Source organism: Semicossyphus pulcher, unplaced genomic scaffold (genome assembly GCF_022749685.1).
Source record: "Semicossyphus pulcher isolate SPU_LCO1_2020_fin unplaced genomic scaffold, fSemPul1.0.p SCAF_13, whole genome shotgun sequence".
Lineage (NCBI taxonomy): Eukaryota > Metazoa > Chordata > Actinopteri > Labriformes > Labridae > Semicossyphus > Semicossyphus pulcher.
The window spans coordinates 20,994,845-21,013,325 of record NW_027211637.1 but is presented as its reverse complement, the minus strand read 5'-3'; the positions used below and the strand labels follow the sequence as shown (position 1 = coordinate 21,013,325).

At 41.2% G+C, this 18,481-nt stretch overlaps 1 protein-coding gene across 1 annotated transcript in view; it reads right to left on the bottom strand.

Annotated features, from left to right (window-relative positions):
* LOC138589644 (glutamate receptor-interacting protein 2-like) overlaps window positions 1-18,481 on the bottom strand; it is a 37,254-nt gene that overhangs the window by 1,888 nt on the left and 16,885 nt on the right. Inside the window, exons 10-23 of the mRNA XM_069660037.1 lie at window positions 16,536-16,664; window positions 16,147-16,308; window positions 15,056-15,242; window positions 11,885-12,030; window positions 11,719-11,799; window positions 11,330-11,393; window positions 10,764-10,909; window positions 9,117-9,261; window positions 8,620-8,759; window positions 8,259-8,441; window positions 7,998-8,157; window positions 5,412-5,526; window positions 4,873-5,097; window positions 461-607 (exon numbers count right to left, since the gene is read on the bottom strand). Coding sequence (XP_069516138.1) covers window positions 461-607; window positions 4,873-5,097; window positions 5,412-5,526; window positions 7,998-8,157; window positions 8,259-8,441; window positions 8,620-8,759; window positions 9,117-9,261; window positions 10,764-10,909; window positions 11,330-11,393; window positions 11,719-11,799; window positions 11,885-12,030; window positions 15,056-15,242; window positions 16,147-16,308; window positions 16,536-16,664 — 2,030 coding nt within the window. The remainder of the gene's footprint in view (window positions 1-460; window positions 608-4,872; window positions 5,098-5,411; window positions 5,527-7,997; window positions 8,158-8,258; window positions 8,442-8,619; window positions 8,760-9,116; window positions 9,262-10,763; window positions 10,910-11,329; window positions 11,394-11,718; window positions 11,800-11,884; window positions 12,031-15,055; window positions 15,243-16,146; window positions 16,309-16,535; window positions 16,665-18,481) is intronic.

The following is an 18,481-nucleotide window of genomic DNA, read 5'->3' as shown; positions in this document are numbered from 1 at the left end:
TATAAGAGATTTAAAAAACAACGTAGCCGTAAAAAACACACAAAGTCACACAAACAACTCAGACAAAGATGTTCTTCATACCTATACCTATAAAGTGAATAATCAAGAAAAAGATTACAACATTGTCGATTTTGGGATTGAGCTAACCGTTTCCCTCAGTTTCCAGTTGTTATGCTAAGCTAAGCTAACCATCACCTGACTGCAGCCTCAAATTTGACACAAATCATTAGTGGTATCAAAATTTGTATCCAACTCTAAATCTAAATTTCCCAATAAGCTCGGATGTTAGCTAATTTAATAACTATTTAGTTTCTGCTCCCATACTTTATGATTAGCTAATCGGCTGCAGGCTGTTCTTGTTTAGCCCACTCATCCAACTCTTTACAGGAAGCAAACAAGCAAACCTAAATGTTGAATTCCTTCAAATGTTTCATTTTCAAGCTGTTGAAATAAACTGTACCTGAAGAATGCGGTCGAAAGGTTTTAACCCCGCCTGGTCAGCAGGGCCATCAGGGCGGATCATGTTGACATACACCCCTTTCTCCAGGAGCCCGTCGGAAACACTGAAACCAAAGTCATGGCTCTCAAGGTCCTTCCTTATAGTCACCTGTGAATGAAACAAGAACAAGAGTTACAAAGCTTGAACAGCACTCTACAAGTTCAGAAACATCTGGAGAGCTTTAACGCCATGTCAAAATGTACTTGAGCAAATAAGTATTTCACGTATGTTGAACAAAACTGCAGAGGGTCAGATATTCTGACTATTAGTCCACTGTTTAAGGAAAAGTCTGAACGCACTGGATCCTTGTTATAGAAAAGCGTTCATTTCATCCTGCTAACATGATGCAAATTTCAAACTGCACATGTCCTGTTCCTCCAGCATCTTGGAAGAAATTTAAGACATATTTTAGTAAGTGGTGTTAAAATTAATGAATGAGTGCTACATGAGAAGAAGGATATCACTCTGTTCAATTTAAAGCTGCAGCCAGGAGACAGCTAGCTTAGCATTACCACTGCAAACAGGAAGAAACACTTAGACTTGCCAAGTAAACAATATTTAAGATAATTGACTGCTAACAACCAATTATTTGCATGTCTTTTTTTAATGTTCTAATGAGCGGATGCTAAACAAAGCTAACTAGCAGCTGGCTGCAGCTTAATATAGAACATACAGATACGAGAGTGGCAGTCATCTCCTCATCTAACTTTTGTAAATAAAAAAAGTGACTTAACTATTACTTGGATTCGGCAGATGGAAACAGCAGGAGAACACAGAGTACCTGGTGTTTGTTTATCTTTACACGAGTTAAGTAATTGTTCTCAATTTGACAGCCCTGCACAGGTGTCCTCTTCTATTTTGTCCACCGTCCACCGTCTGTATATACTAAACAAGTTTTTACAGCCGCATGCTTCTGTCATTTGTTTTTTTTGGATTCAAACCGCTTCTGTAAGAAGGTCAGCAGGTTTAACCACAACAAGAAACAGCTTTAATGTGGGACTTTAGATGACTTTCCATGATATCATTATTAGATGTGTCAACTCCAAACATGTTTAATTTCCACACTGCAGGACGCGATGTACTGTTATAACTGTCCCAGTTTATGGCAAGCTCTTATTGCATTATATCAGCTAGGCGGACTAATGGTGTTTAAAAAAATTACATTTCAACTAATCAAAACTATTTCATACTTTAATTTAATTGTAGATATGTTATTCCCTTTCCGCTTGTGAACATAACAATAAGAGACATCTACAATTAAATTTTAACATGCTAAAAAAATCCCCTAGTAAAAACTGAATCTTTGATGTCAATAAATTGTTATGTCTTCTTGGAAATAAATAAAGATATCTGTAACTGAGGTTTAAAGACCCCCTGCAGCGAAAATCAAGTTTAACCTTGTAAACATCTCCATGTGGTGTTTCTCATGTGCTACAAGATGTATCAGGGACAACATCAGCAGTCATCTCCACGGCTGGGCCTGTCTGCTTTTAAACTGCAGTGTACCAAGGACAGGCTGAACAACATGTTTTCAGTTCACAAACACATCACAAACCTAAGGAGCCAATCTCGTTAATGGACGGGGTGATGCTATGCATATCATTCTGTGCAACCTATGGCAACCACTTCGGCGATGCACGAGCCAGCTGTAACCGCCATCGTAATTTTTGCAAACTCACTACTGACTACTAATGTTAACGTTACTACTGATTACTACATTTCAAGCTAGCTAAGTTTCAGCAAGTTGCCACTAAACGATGGCAGAGAAATTTTTTGTTTTCGCTATGGAGGGGCGGTTAGAAATGTGCATAGTGGGCAAGACTATGAAGATTTGGGAATTTTTAATGAGGGAGAAGGAAAAGAAGCCTTGAGAGGATTTTTACAAGGTAATTAAATGTATTTTGCATTAAAAACATCCCTCCATCCATTATCTATACCGCTTATTCTGTTCAGGTTCGCGGGGGGCTGGAGCCAATCCCAGCTGTCATTGGGCGAGAGGCGGGGTACACCCTACACTGATCGCCAGTCAATCACAGGGCTGACACACAGAGACAGACAACCTTTTACACTCACATGCACACCTACGGGCAATTTTGGGGTCACCAATGAACCTAAAAAGCATGTCTTTGGACTGTGGGAGGAAGCCGGAGTAACCAGAGGGAACCCATGCATGCACGGGGAGAACATGCAAACTCCACACAGAAAGGCCGACTTCATCCAGACAGGGGTTTGAACTAGGAACCTTCTTGCTTTGAGGCGAAGGCGCTAACCACTGCACCACCATGCAGCCCACTTGTAATGAAGTAATGTATCTAATAAACATTTCCACAAGTAAGAAATTAATTGTTAATAACAAGAATTATCATTTGGTTTAGTGAGAAATTAATTGTAGAGATCATCTGAAATTGCTACTAATACTACTACGTCAAAATAACACCAATTCCAAGTCAAAAGGCAATTGTTGTAACCACTCGTGTTTAAATGTTGCAGAGCTTGCCAAGCCAGTTTCCCTCATACAAACACAGAGCAGCGACATGCGTGAATGACTCCAAATAAGACGTCTCAGGGAGCACATAGGCACAGTCTGGGGTCACAGCATGTGCAGCTGCTGAGGTCATGTTTAATGAGTGTTGTGTGTTTTTGTCACACACACACACACTGCAAGTCCTGACTGGCCGGGTTATCCACTGGGTCCAGTTATACCGTACCAATCTGCATGGTGAGTCAAGTAAAGGAGTCATGCAGGTTCGTAATGGGCAGATTCCCTCAGGACACTTTGTTTGTCCAATGTTTTTGAAGCTGTGAGAGCTGCTGACTGATCAATCAGTGATTACATACTCGCCTAATGGTGCCCAGGAGCGCTTTAGAATGTAGATGCTTTAAATATCTTTTAAATAGTTTGTCTTTATGACAGGAATGTCAACAGTTGTTTTGTCTATTTTTTTTTTTTTCTGTTTTGTTCTTTAAGTGTGATTTAGTTCTTGGATAATTTGGGAATCAGAGCAAATCTTTGAGCTCATGCTTTACTTGCTCTGGCAGATGCGTCTGATACCCCTCCTGTTCAGACAGATTTGCATCCGGACTGATTCAGGTCAGAACAGTCACAACCATTTTTCAAACACTGGGTGAGTGTAAGCGCTGTTGAAACATTTTCCTAAACAACCAAAATCTTCTGCTGCTGTTTTAGATCATTTTTTCAGCTTTTTTTTGCCTTTATTATGTAAAACAGCTGAAGAAAGACAGGAAACGTGGGGAGTAGTAAGTGGGGGATGACATGCACCAAATAGATCGTGAGACCGGGAGTCGAACCTGCAATCAGTGCGTCAAGGACTGTAGCCTCTGTACATGAGGCGCCTGCTTAACCAAGTGACCCAAACCACCGCCCCATGTGGAACGTTCTAAATCTGCCATTGTGTCACTATTTACTAACTGGATGGTAGTTTATGTTACTTTCAAATAATTAGTGTTTACTACAAAATCCATATTAATTGGATGTTTGAACAAGCTGTTGAGACATCCCAGATATGTGCCTCTAGCTGGTTGTTGAGTCCAGAGGCCTTTTAGATGGCTCTGTTGATAAGGCCCTTTAAAATTTAGAAACTGCCTGAGAGGTTCTGGAGTAATATGCATTTGCAAATTGGTCACCACTTTGTTTTCTTTGCTACTTCCCTTTGCACCCACCTGTGAAGGACCGAAGTATCTCATTGGTACCCATCAGTGGTATATCATTTTTGGGCTGTAATTTAAAGTAGTAATCTAATTTTCTGTTGAGTCATTATCTATCGCTAAATGAGGTAACGCAATGGTGATTGAGCCTATGGCCCACTGATGAAAGACTTTGCATTTGTAGTATTACAGACTGGCGGAAAAAATCACAAGCGGCACCCAGTTAGTGACGCGTTTTCCATCATCCGGCAGTGGTTGGTCTGCCAGTGAGGGTAGGCGGAGCTAAGTGGCTGCTTTTCCGGTCTCTGCAAGTGTTGCAAGTAAACAGTAATCTACTATGGCTGAACAAACAACGAAAAGATCGATGACGACAGATACAACTTCAAAAATAAGTGAAAATCCAAAGAAAAATAAACAAACTCGACGCTCAGATGAAGGCAAACAGTCTAAAAAGGAAAGCGACCGTCAGCGAGGAAAATCAAAAGTTACAACCGGAGCCAACCGTGGACGTCACACATGCAACACTGTCCAGATATCTGGGAAGTGTGCTCCTGCAATTACAGTTTATCGCCACAGGTGCTGCCAAAGAGAACGAAACTGATACTTTAAAGCATTACAAATGTTTCCTGCAGTTGAGTTTTTTGTTGTTATCTAGAAAAATTAAATATTCTAATGTGAAACTTATAAAGCCACTCTAACTGATGTACCTTGTGCAGTGCCAGGGTGGTCGGGGACAACATATCAGAGGGGTCCCCTTTGCCCCGGGGCGGTGTGTCTCTGGCTCTGGTCGACATGTTCAGGTTGCTTTTGTTCTTGGACTCGACGTGGATTCCCTCCCTCTTAATGGGACTAATATCAGACTGAAACATCGAGTCGTCATTGGTCTTGGTCTCCTCGAGATACAGACTAAGAGCACTACCTGTCATGGATGCCTGAAAGAGCACAAAATTAAAAGGGATTTTTAGAGCATTATGTATAAGAAAAAGAGACACACACATAAATAGTGCACATGGAGCCTGATTATGGAAAAGCACTCCTGGGTCAGTGTGGCAGCAGGTGCCGGCCTGTCTTGTCAGATTTAATAACAGATTACACTCTGGCGATTATCATAATGCTTCATCTGGCGTGTTCATTTAGGCCGACACCGCTCTATGAATACATGAGTAGGACGAAGCAGGAGGAGGAGGAGAGGAAACAGCAGCAGGAGAAGGCGGGGGGGATGGTGGAGGTGTCAGGTGAGGCCTACCTCCAGCTCCCTGAGTATCTCTGACTGGCCGCAGGTCTCGAGGTCCTGCAGAGCCTGGGACCAGAAGCTGTCGTCCTGGTTCAGGGTGCCATGGCATCGAGGAGGGCTGACGAATCTATGACAACGCAGGAACCAGAACATGAGAGCAGCCCTGCGACGTCACCGCCGGTGCAGCATGGGAAATGCAGTTTTTTGTGGTTCTGGTTGCTTGAGAATCCCCTCTGGAAAATCTCTCAGGACCTCAGTGAGGATTTTAGTTTAATTTCTCTTGTGGCAGCTCAAAAGCTGAGGAGTCCGCTAGATCAGATAAAGCCTTTAAAAGAGTTCGATTTTACAAAAGTAAAGTCACCCAGAAAAAAAAGAGCAGAAAATTGAAACCATGTGACACAAAAGTTCATTAAAAAAAAAGAGGTGTGAAGAGACAGATAAGGCGGATGTATCCTTGGGCGCTTTAGATGCTTTCTGAGGAAACGTTTGATTGTTGTGGGGTGTTGTGGGGGTGACAAGAAAAAAGATGCATCTATGTGAAACACCAAAGAGCTCGTGGGCAGTTAGTAAAGCAGATGAGAGAGAGAATACCTGAGAAAGAAGAGAAAAGGACAGTTTGGAAAAGCACAGAACAGGACAGCATACAACACAAAATGGAAGAAAAGGAATTCAGACAGTGCAGTTTGTTTTTGTCAATGAACCCAGAGAGGGGAAAAGAAAATCACAGAAGCCTTAACTGATATTCAGAGGTGGAAAATGTCACTATTCAAAGATCCTTTGCTCAAGTAAATGTACCGATAAAACAAATTTAAAACACTCCATTACAAAGTCCTACATACAAAACTGTACTTAAGTACAGAAGTATAACTTCAAAGGATCAAACGTAAAATGACTTAATCTGCGTTAAAATGTTCCCTGTGACAGATGAACAATTATTAAACATGACATTACAAGACTGTTAATAATCTGTAGGACTATTAAGAATCTGTAGGCAGGGACGTGGATTATTGAATAGATTATTGAATATTGACAAATCACGACCAATCACGTATCAGCAGGCTGCTGCGTATGCAGGAAAAACGCTCCAATCAACGTCATCTGACAACAATTAAGTTCCTTATTAATCTCTATAAACAGACATCTGCAGCAAGTTCAGCCAGGGGCGCATCCAGAGGGGTGGCCAGGGGTGGCATGAGCCCCCCTTGAAATCTGATTGCCTATTTGTCTTGTCAGAGGTGGGACCAAATGTTAAAATCAACTATTTGGGCTGTGTTGCAACAGGCTGTGAGTAGCTTTCTTTGCATTTCAATGTGGCGCATTTCCTTTAGAACTTTAAATTGTTACTCTGGTCACACGTCTTCTTTTTTAATCCTTAATGAATTAAGCTGAGAAGAAAGGGTTAATTAAATGCTATTCATTCGCGGGCACGTGTGTGGACACATATTTCATGTCACCCCTGCATAAGCCAGCGCCTCAGTTGGGCCACCCCAGTCAAAAAAGTCTGGATCCGCCCCCGAGTTCAGCTAACAATCCGTTCTAGATCTAAAATTCAACTCGAGATAAATTCCCTGACGTGGTGTCACGAAAGCCGTTCAGATTTCCCGACTTCCTCGAATGCATCATGAACAATCCCACCTCCATTCAACAAACGAGCATTTTAGAAGTTGTTTTCGTCTCCTCTCGAGGACAGACCTGACAAAGCTTCATTTTTACTTTTTACTCAGCTGCATCATGATGTTGAAATTTCAGCAAAGGTAAGACCCATTAATTAAATTAAATCACAAGAAAAGCTGTTTCTTTTTCTGTAACAATGCAGCACACGGAAAAGGAAGTCTTAACTGGAAGTCGTTTATCGCTAACAGCTGGCTAAACCGGACACGACCGACATGTTCACCGTTGTCCCCAGAGGCTATATCAAAGTCAGACTATACCGGATGGGATCCGATATTGGACTGTTAAAAATGCCGCGGCAACAATATGTAGACGGCATTTCAGTGTTGCAGCTGGCCAAATTGTCTAGTTCAGCAGTTTAATCTACTTCATAGAGAGTTCGGTAGATTTGAATAGTTGTTTAGGGACAAATCTGAGCGGTCAAAAGATCATTAATTGGACAGGAAAGAAGAAATATTAATTTCTGCTGCACAAATCTTTATTTATGTTTAGGACTTTTTCTAATCTATTTCTCTATTTTGCCGTTTTGTGATCAATCACTTTAGCTTTCTGGGGTTCAAACAACTCCTCTGAAACATAAGAAGAGGTCCCATGTAAAGGGTCAAGGGTCAGAAAAGGTAAGAAGGTTGGTAACTATTTTTTGAAATCCCAACAATGAGTTTTATTCCCTATATTCATATTAAGTGTTTTATCTGTTAGGTATATCTGTCAAATACTTTACGTAGTGGAGTAAAAAGTATGTTTGCCTTTGGAATGTAGTGGAGGAGAAATATAAAGCAACATCATTTTGAATAAATGTCAGACTTTCCACCTCTGAATGTGATTTAAATAAAAAATGCCTTATTTTATGAAATAAAAAACACTTAAAGCTGCACAGAAATGAAACAAGATGTCGACAGGAAGTAGTTTGCATGTCTGAGCACTTACCCGGGTATCTTGTCCCACTCATCCTCAGTGAATCTCCCATCATACAGCCCTGTGTGATGCAGCAGGCCTGCAGAGCTAGAACTGGTCTGGCTCCTGTGCTGTGTACGCCGCCACTCACTTGGATTGAGCAATAAATCGGATGCTTTGTGAAGATACGTCCCTGAAAAACCAAGTAAATCCACTGACCTCATTAGATGTAAAAAAAAAAAAAGAAAGGAAATGGGTAATTTTTGGACAGCAGGCGTCCCGTGGATGACTCACCTTGGCTGCCGTAGCCTGCGTCAAACCCTGAGCTATCCCAGGAGCTCATGGCAGAGTCTATACTGGGCACAGTGGCGGAGTAGACCTCCGAGTGTTTACTGGTCTTGTGGAAATCTGTCAGATCATCCTCTGTGTCACTTAAAAACCCGGCTTCTCTGTCCGTAAAATGCCGTCTATCAGAATCTGGGAATGAACAGTGAGTCAACACAGTATAAGACAAGGAAAAAATGCACTTCCTGTCATTCCAAAGTGCAAAAATAGAACACTGCTTGGAAGCCTTTGAGAAACAGAGTGTGCACTCACTTTTATTGTCTTTAATATATTTCATTTTTATATTAACTATCAACTTTAAGAAACGTACTGTCGGCTTGTTTTTTGATCTTTAAGGTGACCGACTCCCCGGCCATCTGCAGGAGATGGATGGCCTCACTCAGTGGCTTCCCTTTTAGACTGACCCCATTGATGGCCAGGACTCTGTCCCCTATGTGGATGGCCCCGGTCCTGCAGGGTTAGGAGGGCAGAGGAGACAGATATACCAGATTATACCAGACAGTACCGAGTCCGACACACTGCCCGGGAACGCTGTCAGGCTGCCAGCGCGCCGACTGAGACGGAAAACAAAGAGGCCTCTTGTTACAGAAAAAGACGAGACAGCCATTGTTTACTGTCTTGTTTATTTTAGAGGAAAGGTTCTAAAGGAGGGCACTACAGATTTGACTCACACTAATGTAGGTGTCACCATCTTCTTAAATAACTATCCTGACCCCCGGCCTGTCATACCTCACCTCGCCCACACACACACACACCTCCTCCTCCTCCTCTCACCTCTCATCTCTCACCCCCTGCCCCTTCTCTCACCTCTCTGCCAGGCCTTTCTTGGTGAGGCCAGAAATGACGATGGGGTCAAATGGCTCCTCTGTGCCAGAAATCGTGATGCCCAGCGGCCCGTTATATCTCTTCAACTCCACTGTGTAGATAATAGAGCCGGACATCTCCAACTCATCTGCAGCACATGGAGGAAACATGAGATATAGACGACCATATATAGGATTATACAGATGCTTTAAACCTTTTGAAGATTAACCCTGTTCACGATTAACCCTCTCTCTTTCATACCTCTTATTTCTCATGTTGTCCTCACACTACTGATTCTCATTATACAGCGGTGGAAAGTATATTCACAACCGTTATGCAAGTAAAATAACAAATACTCAAATACAAGTTAAAGTATTGCATTACTTAAGTAAAACAAAGGTCAGTAAAAGTATCAAACATAAAAGTTCTCATTCAGGAAAAGTGCTGATGTGAGAGATGTATTCAAGCAATGTCACATGAGAGGGAGCGATGTTGTGCTGAATATCATTGATGTGATTATCTGCGGCCGAATCACAGCCGCGGTTATATTCAGTACAACACCACGACATCGAGTGTGATAAAGCTTTTATACAACAGCTATTCAAGCGGCAAATAGCAGTAAACAGTGACAATCAACTAGTTCCGCAACTTAATTGAAACTGGACTGTTGTTGCCGAGCAACCCAAACATTCTCCTGCACTCTGTGTCTACAGATCACCACAGATCAGCATGTACATTTATCTGTATGTTTTCATCAACCAGTGAAACGAGAGTCTGCTGTGTGATTCAGAGGTACCAGCCTGATCAACGTAGACATACACCCTCTGCTGTAATGTTAATCAACAGTATTCAGAACACCTGGCTAAGGCGGAGTGATACACAGAGTGAAAAGTCCCAGTGCTCTATACCACTCATGGAGTGATTCTTGTCCAATCAGATTACTTTGTTGGAACTACCTGACAAATATTACATGATTCTATTGTTAACACTACTACTATATTCTAACTGTTTTATATAGAGATAAGCAATTATTCCAGTATATGGCTGAATTAATAGACAAATTATTTGCCAGTTCTGATGGTTGATTAAGTCATTTTCAAGCTAAAAAGTTAACATCTTCCGTCTTTCATTCCCATGATAATAAAGTGTATTTGGAGTTGGACCAAAAGAAGATACTTAGATAAGTCAGCCATTATTTTCTGACATCGTTATGGCAACTACAATGAATCGATTATTATCCAAGAGGGAAAAAAATGGTCATAAGACAAATCTGAGGAGTCATGAGATCCATAGAAGGGGTTGAAAATATAAAAACAATGTTTATTTATAGGATTTTTTATTGAAATGTCCCATTTTTTTTCTCAAATATTGGACAGCGTTCTTTCTTAAGGCCTGGAGCAGCTATCTGAATTAAACATGTGAGAAGTTTAAAAGGGGAGATCCCTCCTTCTATGAACCAGCAGACATTAGACAAATGGTCTCCTACTAAAGATAACCCCTGGTTTGTTATGTGTTTTGGAAGTTTATTAAATAGAAACACTCAGTACAAGTATCTAAAAATTGTACCTTATTTGAGTCAATTTATGTGGTTACTTTTCACTGCTTCTATATTTGATATTTTTTTGGGGGTGTTTTAAGGGATTAATGTACCGATGTTGTCCTCATCTTTCTGGATTCGGAGTTTGACCATGTCCTCGGCCTGCTGCAGGACGTGCATGGCGTCCTCCATGGTGCAGTTCTCCAGGCGCACGCTGTCTATGGCCAGCAGCCGGTCTCCAGGCTCCAGAGTGCCTGTTCTGCCGGGAACAAAGAGAAGGAGAGAGAGAGAGAACCACAACCGTCAACTGGGTCCATGCAGGGAGCTGCTTTTCCCAAACTCAATATGAGAATCCTATTAGCCGGGTGTCTCAGTGGGATCCTTTGGGGTGACCCTAACCTCACCCTCAACCTAATCAACACTGAGCCCTTCTGAAATGTGTCTGCTCTGCCCTACTGATCCAGTTTTGATAGCTCAATCCAATTAGGCTCGTATTACACAGTGGATTCACAAAACAGTTTTATTTTATTCTTTAATAATCCCCCATGAGCCTCAAAACCTTCTTCACCCTGAACTGTAAAGTGTTGAGAAACAACGTCTCTCTGTTGAGTGACCTTACTGAAAGCCACTGACCTTTGTATTGTAATTGTTTATCATTGTGCTTGATGATGGGACGTACCTGTGTGCTATGCTTCCTTTCCGGATGTCAGAGATGATCAGGGGCTTGCCAGGTTTCTTACTTGCTGGAAAAAGAAGAAGAAAGTGTTTTTTATTTCAGGATAAAACCGTGTTAACTCTGGAATTCCTTTTCTTTTTGTCCCACTAATCAAACTCAGCCTCCTGTTTGTGTTTTTTCAGAGCTAGTCAGAGCGAAAAGGTTAATGATGAACGCTGGTATAGGCCAGTATTATTCAGAGGTAATGAGGTATGTGCTCTCATTGTTTTGCAAGCCTGAGTTTTATGGATCACAGCACATTGATTCAAAGGAGATTTATAATGTGCAGAGTCTGTGGGGTAATGTATAGCAACACTGCCCCCTGCTGTTTGTCTCGCTGCTAACAAACTCACCACTGATGGTGATGCCCAGCTCCACTCCTCTCCTCTTGGGTAGTTTGACGTGGAAGGTGCCGCTGCTGGGAACCACCGACTCTGATTAAGATTTAAAGTAAAGATAAATGTAAGTATAAAAGAACAATTATGCACACAAGTACAAAATATCATCAAAATATTATACCTGCAACATCAAACTCGACCTCCACTGTGACTTTATTAGCCAGAGCAGAGTCTCTGAGCAGCTGATGGGCTTCTTCCAAAGTGCCATCTTCAGTGGGGATCCCATTGATGGACAGCAGCCTGTCCCCGACCTGCAGCAGCCCACACCTTCATGCAGAAGAAACACACACAGAAGCCAATCAGTAAACAAATGTTTATACAAGAAATATTCATGATTAGAAGATATGTGATTAGTAATAAATGTAACAGGTGATACATTTTAGACTGGAGCTATTTATTTGTTGTTAGCATTTATTCATAAATTTATTTTACTAATAATAAGAAGTATTGTTTGATTATTCTAGACGTTTGCTTTATTTAGATTAGATTTTTGATAATATTTACTTGTGCTTGTTATTTGTTTAGTTTAATTATTATTAATGTAAGTATATTTAGTTTTTGCATAATTAGTATTTTGTTTTGTTTGGAAATAGGTGTAACACTGTGGGCACCTGAGGTAGGTAGGCAAGTAGAGGACAAGCATGCACCTGGGTGGGCCTATACTATTTTACCAGCGCAAGTGAGGCAGCGGGAGCCATGATTTTCTCTGTTCTTTATAGTATAGTATAGTAGTAGTTTATTTCGGACATGTAAAAAGGAAACAAGAAAACAAAACAGTAATGGACAGAAAAATAAATAAATACTTAACAATAGACAACATGAAAATTTAAAACAAAACATGATGTTTAGATTTCCCATATCCGAATAGGAGTGGGAAGAAGTGAAACTTATTTACTCCCACCCCCCTTATTCATTAATTAACTCTCTAGATTCATTGACAATATAATCTATAGTCTAATACATATGTATGTATATCTAACATATAATAACTTATTTTGTTGCTTATTTTAGGGAAAATAAACAATAAGAATAGACAAATGACTTGTTTTGCCTGCGTACTCCACACCCCCATGGTGCATCAGTGGCACTTTGATTATGTTTGATTTAGATTTTTCCTCAATCTGTTAATTGTTAGGTCTTAAATGTAAGAAAAAAGTTATAATGAGCATCATAATTTTCAAGAACCCAAGGTTAATGTCTTCCACTTAAACTCTATTTATTCAGGAATTTTCATATATACAGTTGAATGCAAGAGCCCGCTCTGAAACTGCTTCTTTGAGGTGTTGATGCAATGTTGTGGTTGTTGTTGAGGCTGGAGTTTGTGGTGTTTTGGAGCATTGGAGGCTAATTAAGAGAAACACCTGACAGACTAAAGAAAGTCCAGCAGTTATCACACAAACTCACACACTGTTTCACACAGGCACAAATATTCATCTTAATAAATAATATTACTATTAAAATATGCACATCAAAGACGCAAATTCTGTATTTTTTCCCTCATAAATGTCTTAGATGATCAACCACCTTGCTAGTTAAAAGCTTTCTGATTGTGGTATCAACATGTCGTCACGAGTATCAGGAAGGCTGTGTTTGGATTTCTGCTTTCAGTGAAATTATTCTGACGAGTGACACATTCATCCCATGCGACACCACATGTCACATAGGCTGAATCTTTAAAATGCCATTTATAGCAAATATAGCCTCTAGGCTTGAAATAAACACACTGAAACAATCCTTACAATGAACTTTAAAAGTCACTTCCAGAAGCGAGCACATATACATTATGAGAAAACTGTCAAATATCACACGTTTAATCAGACCCTTCATTGCAAGGGCAAACACTGAAGCACTGTCAGCTTTTATTAATTCACTAACCACCGCTGCTCGTTAACCATGTTTGGAGGCTGAGACACCCACATCACAGGCGGCTGCTGTACTTGAGTCACTCCTGTTCAACTGCTCCTGGACTAATCGTGTTACAAGACCCAGGGGAGAGGACCCTGCGCTGCCCGCAGACACCACCATTAATCTTGCAAGACAAGGACGAATACAACACAGTGGTCTGATCGTAGCTGTGTGTTAATTAGAGTGCAACAAGTGGTCTTGATCAATACTGTACTACACACCAATATAAGGCGATTTTCCCCCATTAAAAATGAATCGATAGAAATTCATATAGCGCAAAATCAAAACAAAAGTATTCTCAAGACACTTTACATATTGACCAGGTCTACACACCGTACTCTATATAATATTATATACAGAGACCAAGCTAAATCCACTATTAGCAAGCACTCTGCAACAGTGGCAATAAAAACTTTGCCTTTTAATAGGCAGAAACCTGAAGCAGAATTATGTTCTAGTTTAACAGCCATCTGCCTTGACTGTATGGGTTGAAATAGGGAGAGAGAGACAGAGACAAAAAGGCAGCAGCACCAACAACATCAATAACAACCATGATAATAATAAGACTAATAAGGAGCAACAACTATAAAAATAAAAGAAATAACTGATAGTAATTAATTAAAATGTTTTTAAAAAGTTTGATACATCTCTTCTACATTAGTCAGAAACACATTCATGACTAATTGCTGTCACGATTCGTGCCAAACATTTGTTGACCTCCTGACATTTTATGCTTGACCTCCCTCACTAAAACCATCACCACGCCAAGTGTAAAGCAGTAGAATTTGACCCCTTTAAACGAAAAGGGGTGAAAATTAAAATAATGTTCAGAAAAACTCGGCTTATTTCGGCCAATTAAGAGTCTACAGCTATGCTAGTGCCCCTGTGAGGCTAAAGGCTAACGTCAACATGCTAACTCTCTCATTATGAAAACTGTAACGCGCTGATGTTGGCAAGTGTAATGTTTTCCATGAACACAATCTTAGTTAAGCGAGGTAGCACGCTAACATTTTGGTAATAAATTACTAGACAAATTAAAGTTTATTACAATTCATTCTGAGGAGGGAGATGAAGCCTTGACCAAAATGCTGCTAGCGTTGCTCATAAAAGCTTTACTTGCTGCTTTCCAAAATAATTTGCATGTTTGGTCTTTTAATACATTTATGACCTTTCAAATGTATCTGTTAACCTCTGCTGTAGGTCCCTAAACACTTCATTAGACAAATGCAGTCCAAATGTGCCTGCCTTCAGCTGAAATACTGAATGAGACACCAGGCTAAAATTAGCTGCTTTTACATGTGGCTGAATGATTAGCACTGGGGCCGTCTAGTTGAAGGTGACTCCCTATATGATATTTGTTTACCCGTTAGGTGTCTCAGCGTGTTACCTCTCAGCAGGGCTGTCAGGCTCAATAAAGCGGATGACTGGGGGAGCAGACAGGGTTTCTGTTGCAAAGACACCCCCCTGCAGCTGGATCCCAAAACCTGTGAGCGGATCCCCCCTCAGGACAACCTCGCTTGTTTCCACGTGAAAAATCTGCCCTCCTGGGCCGACAGAACTGGACGCCAGAGACACTGTGGGACATGGAGGGAGGGGACACATCAGAGATAGATATCAGTGGAGAAGTGGCAGATAAATGGAACATGGGAGGGATTGTGGTGGACAAAACATGGAGGAGAGTAAGGGGATGAGACATGCATCCACAGAGAGAACATGGGAATGAGTCACTTATCAGAGTTAGCGTCAGTCATGCTAACATTAGTGATCAGTCAGATCTGCTCACACACTGAGGGGCAACACGAGGGAAAGATGTTTTAACAAAGCTGTGAACATTTTAAAAAGGTCAGGTCAAAGGTCGGAGTTTTCTGCCTCCAGTCTAATACAACAGAGGTGATTCAAATTTCCTTTGAAAAGTATTTAATATTATACTTAACAAGAATTACAGTCTACAGCTACGCTAGGAGCTCTGTTTGCTTGAACTTTGGCATTGCTAAATACTAACATTGCTCAGAAACGACAATGCTAACAGGCTGATGTTAGCATGTGTAATGTTAGCAAGTATAAAGTTGACCACTTTTGCGGTTTAAGTTTAGGGTGTTAGCATGCTAATTTGTTCAAAACACAAGGTAACGGTGAGGATGATGAGAACCTTATATAGTTTAGCTAGTTTTTAGTCATCCTCCAAAGTATTGAACACATTGGAGTCATGACTGAGGGTGCTATATGATAAATTAAAGATATTAATGGGGTTGAGTAAATGAAGCAGACACAATAATACCTGCCAGTTCAACACAAAATATCATACATGCACCACAAACTTCAACCTATAGCATGTGTTAGCTGTTGTAGCTTAATTCTTAAACAAATGTTGAAACTAGAACCATTTTCCAAACAATATAAACAAGTTTTCACGTTTCTTTGTAACTCTGTTGGGTAAACTCTTTAATGAAGGGAAATCAAAGCAGTTTTTTGTCATACGTGAGCTCTTGTGGTCCTTCTTCCTGTTCCTCTTCTTGCCCGTGGAGCTGCGGGGGCTGTTGGGGGCGACGGTTGGGATGGGGCAGGGCAGAGTGCTGCTACCCTGGCTGCTGAAGCCTGAGGTGGCTGTGGAGGAAGGGGAGAAGCCACCACTCACCAGAGCTGAAAGGAGACATAGCAACTACGCGTTTTAAAAGGCAGGTACGAATATGACATTTCAGTTACAGCAGCAGCAGATTATGCTCAAAAGAAACATTCAACAAAAGGAAAGAAAACATTGTAACAGAGTCGGAGGAAACCTATTGGAACAGATTTAACAAACGTGCAGAAGAAAAGGCTCCTGCTATGGTGTCTCGCCAGCAGCAGTGCTGTCACAAGAGATAACTTACATTTGCAGTGGTCCTGCTGGTTGTGTGGGTGGCTGGGGCTGCTCCATGTCTTGCCGTGGCTGGCATGTGGGGGATGGCAGTAGTTGCTGCTTTGGTCCCAGTGATGATGGTTGCTCTTCTGCACTTTTACTGCAGCAAAACGAGGGAAAAACGCATCCATTAAGTACAAGCAGATCCACTCCACTATTCTAAATTCTACCCATGAAATCACGCTTTCATTCCCATGTCTAAATCTGTAGCACACCACACAGCGCCTGGAGGATAATTCACAGCAGGGTAATTGATATTTAATGTTTTCGTCATGGTACACCAGATTAAATCCTGTGGTTTTTATGTATTTTGATGAGCATCTGAGAATCAGTTCAACACACCGAGCATAAGGGGTGAAGGGTCTAAAATAAAGGTCTTACTTTTCCTAGCAAGCTTCCAATAAGCTGAGTGCAAACTGGAGATCATTTTTAAAATCTCATTTTCAAAAGAGCCCAAAGGTGCGTGAGATAGTTGACCGCTGGGCATGGTATTGTTGTGTTCAGGAGGAAGTGAGACATGTGGCTTGACCCTGATTGGGAGCAGCTGAAAGCCTGATTGCTGATGATGAAAGGCCTGTCTCTGATTGGTCCAAATGTTTTTAATCCTGGTTGATAATATTCATGTGATTTTCTTTAACAACTTTTTCAGGCTTTGAACGAAAGAGAAAGCAGACATTTGTAATTCTGAAGGCATCTTATTCCTCATTTCAAAGCCTGTATTACAGGGAGCATTTGGTCAAACATCTGTGAGGCATTCAAAGGGAAAAACTGACCTCCTGTATGACACACACCTCCATAATTAACTTCTCCTTCACAGATTCATGCAGCTGAAATCGTCACAGAGTGTTACATGTGACAGTAATCCTCGCTGCTTCATTTGCGTGGGGTCTAATCTCCCACAACTTGCTCACATGGATGGAGGATTTGCTGGAAACATGGATGACTGCGGTTGTGCCTTGGAGGTTTGCCATATTCAGGGAACCTGGTTAAATCCAACTGTATGTAATCAGAACACACGAAGGAGAACCTCCGGCCCTTTTCACGGAGCCAGACTCAATCGAGCTCAATCAAAAACCTGTAAAGATTCGGCTCTGACGGCTTACGCTAAGCTCACCTAGGGGAAGCTCTCCAAGAAATGGTGTTTTTTCGATCTACGCTGGTGGAAGGAAACATTAACTCCTAATCTCTTAGTGGCCGTATCAGTCTTATTAAATCCCCAGAGAAGATTAGACAAATTGCATCTTTTAATCACGCCTTATCCTGCAGGGAAAAGAAGCTGTGAAGATATGGTTTTATTTTATCATAGTCATGGCGCCTGATTCATGAAGTGAATCATTATTAAATAGAAATTTCAGACGACAGGATACATGCCTGTTATTTCCCAGGTAGGTGAAACCTGTGCTGCACTTTGAATGGAGACAGTTCAATGGTCAACAGAAGCTGCTCAAATGGTCTTGTTAAGTACTATTTGTCTGCTGGATTAAAACCTTTATAAATATCAGACACTCGTTAAAAACACATAAAAGTAAAGTGCTTCACACAGGACCAGACAATGGACAAAGAATAATTATAGAAAAGAGGATCCAGCGACCCCAGAGAAGTAAAAACTACATCTCGTTTCCCTTTGTCTTGTTGTATGATTCACCCGTGCTCACATGTTAAGGAGGCCTGCAGCTGCTGACCCAGAAAGAATCTGCAGAACATGGCACGAACATGATCTCTGACGGAGAAAAATCTATCTGTGAGTATATGTGTGCGTAAGGAGCAAATGAAGCAGAGTGTGTATCCAAAGGCAGGGGGATTGTGGCCAGCAGCATACGCACACACACACACACTCAGACATACAAAGGCTGATTCACAGCGTATAGAAGGAGGCAGCTGGGAGGCAGCACGGCTCTTTACAGCTGTAGGTAAAAT